The sequence below is a fragment of the Aulonocara sp. 'chitande type north' Nkhata Bay genome, linkage group LG3 (assembly GCF_057382095.1).
Source record: "Aulonocara sp. 'chitande type north' Nkhata Bay isolate Kocher_YH1m ecotype deep benthic linkage group LG3, A_spYH_male_GT1.1, whole genome shotgun sequence".
NCBI classification, from domain to species: domain Eukaryota; kingdom Metazoa; phylum Chordata; class Actinopteri; order Cichliformes; family Cichlidae; genus Aulonocara; species Aulonocara sp. 'chitande type north' Nkhata Bay.
The window spans coordinates 31,230,512-31,233,262 of NC_141346.1; the positions used below are offsets into that span (position 1 = coordinate 31,230,512).

The 2,751-nt window shown below is 44.9% G+C and overlaps 1 protein-coding gene across 1 annotated transcript; it reads left to right on the forward strand.

Moving 5' to 3' along the window:
• The first annotated feature begins 946 nt into the window (after nucleotides 1-946).
• Nucleotides 947-2,380, forward strand: LOC147335126 (uncharacterized). The gene is made up of 2 exons (XM_086287460.1): nucleotides 947-1,642; nucleotides 2,105-2,380. Exons 1-2 carry the CDS (start codon nucleotides 947-949, stop codon nucleotides 2,378-2,380), a joined length of 972 nt encoding a protein of 323 aa, XP_086143586.1.
• Nucleotides 2,381-2,751: the final 371 nt, after the last annotated feature.

Here is a 2,751-nt window from a genome sequence, read left to right on the forward strand (position 1 = left end):
CCTGATGAATGTAAAAACAAAGAATCGCCAGATTTTTTTTTTTACCTGATTTTTGTTTCTAAGAAAAATGAGAGCCACATATGAGGATATTCATTTAAAAGTTTGATAAAACAGAGGCAGTATAATGTCCTCGTAAGCAGATATCAGGCACTTTATCAGGCACAACTCAAAATGTGATGTCCACATATGTGGGCAGGAGGGCCTAGAGGTTAAGGAAGTGTTCTTGGTTTTTGTTAAGTTACTAACACTGACCAATCATTCAGGTAGCTAACTCCTGAATGGGCAGTGAAATGGTTTAAAACTGTTTCACTGGGTACTTTGTTAGCAGCAGCCTGTCAAAAAAACACACTAATTGTTCCAAACATGTGACTGGCAAGAAGCCAAACTAGAAACAGGAGAAACACACTGAGGTGTGCCAAAATTATATAGCAGCCTCATTTCAGCATGACAAGGATCCCAAACACACAGTCAGTGCAGTAAAATCATACCTGGATAGAAAAACACACACACTATCAGTCATGGATTGGCCTCCCCAGATCCTGGGACTCAACATGTGGGATCATCTAAAGGCAGAAACAAAGACTTCGAATGTCCATCAAGAAGCGTGGAGAAGTATTACAAGAAATCTTGTCAAAGAGAGTTCAGACTGTGAAGATTTATAAAGGTGGTTGTGGCGGGACGTGGTCTGTGAGGCGGCTGCAAGGGAGGCGGACGCACCTGAGCGCCATCCGCTATCATGCCTCGCCGGCTTAAAAGTCTGTGCTGGGTACCAATCTCACCTCATACACCAACACTAACAGGCCCTTTGAGCACTCACCCACTCTGTGGTTTCCTGTGGTTTCTCTGAGGGTGGTGCATTGGTTGGCACAAGGAGTCATAACCAGAGGCATCTGCAGATAAAAAGAGTCAGCTGCTGTGCGGCTCACTTTGCTGCCACACTGACAAGATGACACGTTTTTCGGTCTCTACGCTCATTCCTCTTCTTTTTATCAGCGGCGTTTCTGGGAAACTGATTCAAGCCGCTGCAGGAGACGATGTAACGTTTCCCCTCACAGAGGAGTGCATGAAAGGAAGAGGCACGCTGAAACGTCGCCTGCAGGACAACAGCCTCCATTCAGTCGGGGATCTCGACGGCAGCTGGAAGCCGGCTCCAGGTTATATTAGCAGGTTTTTCCAAAGCAGCGACTCTGTGATACTGACAAGTGCAGATATCAGTGATGAAGGCTATTACGAGTTTGACTGCAACAACAAGAAAGAAGAGAGTGCACAGCTGCAGGTATTCATACCTTCTGATGTTTTTGTACACGAGGGCGAGGATGCCATCCTCCCGTGCCGCTCCATCACAGCAGGTCAGTGGGTGAAGTCTGTGTGCTGGAGGAGAGATGGAGAGGTGGTGCTGGATGTCCGGTCGGGGAAAACCACATATGGGAACGGCTTTGATGAAAGCCGGGTCTCAATACCATCAGACTGGGACCAACGAGCAAACCTGTCCCTCATCATAAAGCGAGCCGAGGCGAGAGACGGAGGAGTTTATTACTGTGACATCGACAAAGTGGAGAAACACCGCTCCGCTGTCCGCCTGCACGTCTCCACACCACCAACACCACCGAGCACCACATCACAGCCTACAACCACAGAGAGGGTAAGAACACAGACTGCATTAGTTTTAGACTTCACTGTGAACATTAAAGGTCTACTGAGGTATTCTTCCACACAACCACACAGATAACAGAGCCCAGCTCAACAAGAAATGTATTCTAATGATCGGGGGAGGCCTTTATGGCAGTCATGGGCTTTGATAACTCGGTGGAAGCAGCTCTTTCAGAGCCTCATAGTCAGTGTCATAATGGTCGCAGAAGCTCCATAAAAACCAGAAGCCCCTGTTTTTCCTGTTTGACCGAAATTCTACAATTTTCTGCAATTTTAATGTCCCCACATCTGCTGTCCAACCTTCAGTCTCACCACTTGTCGCACCACATAAAGATCTCATCCTTACGTTAAGCTTTACGGTGTAAAATGTTTTATTTTCACTTTAACTGAAAGCATTAAAAGTCAGTTAAAACTGCTCACTAACATTTCTGCTCTGTCTTCTTGTCCTCTGCAGCCATCAGAGTGCTCCGACTGGTCATGGAGAACATTCTTCATAACGGCAGCTGTATTTGTGATCGTTGCCCTGCTTGTTTGGCTCTGCTGGTTTCTGAGGGACAGGATATTCAATGTGCACACTCGAGGTTTCAGTGGAGGATCCTCAGAGCAGGAAGAAATAAACTTGAAAAATGTTAGCATCAACAACGGTGATGGACACCTCTGCAACGGCAAAGAGGAGGAGGAGGGGCTGAAGGGAGCAGAGAATCAGACTGTGACCAACAACACATGCTAAAGTCAAACGGAAACCCTGACTTTATAAATGATGAGCTGAAAACGAAAAACAACTCAACCCTTATAGTGGAGAAGAAGAAGTGAATGTCCAGTCACTTTTTTTCCAAGCTCCTCAGACAACTTTACAAAATTCTTCATTCTTCAGAACTGTTTTATTGTTTATTCTGCTTACTTATTTAGTCCCCTTTTATATTAAAATGATTCATTTACAGCGAGAACTTGTCCTGTTTGTTTGTTTATAGAGATTTACAGTCTTCACTCTGTTTACTTTGCTCTTTATAAAAATCTCAGGGAAGCTGCTGTTTGCCAATAAAGTTGAGATAATAACAAACTGACACTCTAACCTGATGAAGATTACAGTCATTATGAGAT

Bases quoted from the DNA above. Each gene is read 5' to 3' on its own strand.
- LOC147335126 (XM_086287460.1), top strand. From the start codon at position 947: ATGACACGTTTTTCGGTCTCTACGCTCATTCCTCTTCTTTTTATCAGC. The intron at 1,643-2,104 runs GTAAGAACACAG...TGTCCTCTGCAG, and splicing joins AGCCTACAACCACAGAGAGG to CCATCAGAGTGCTCCGACTG.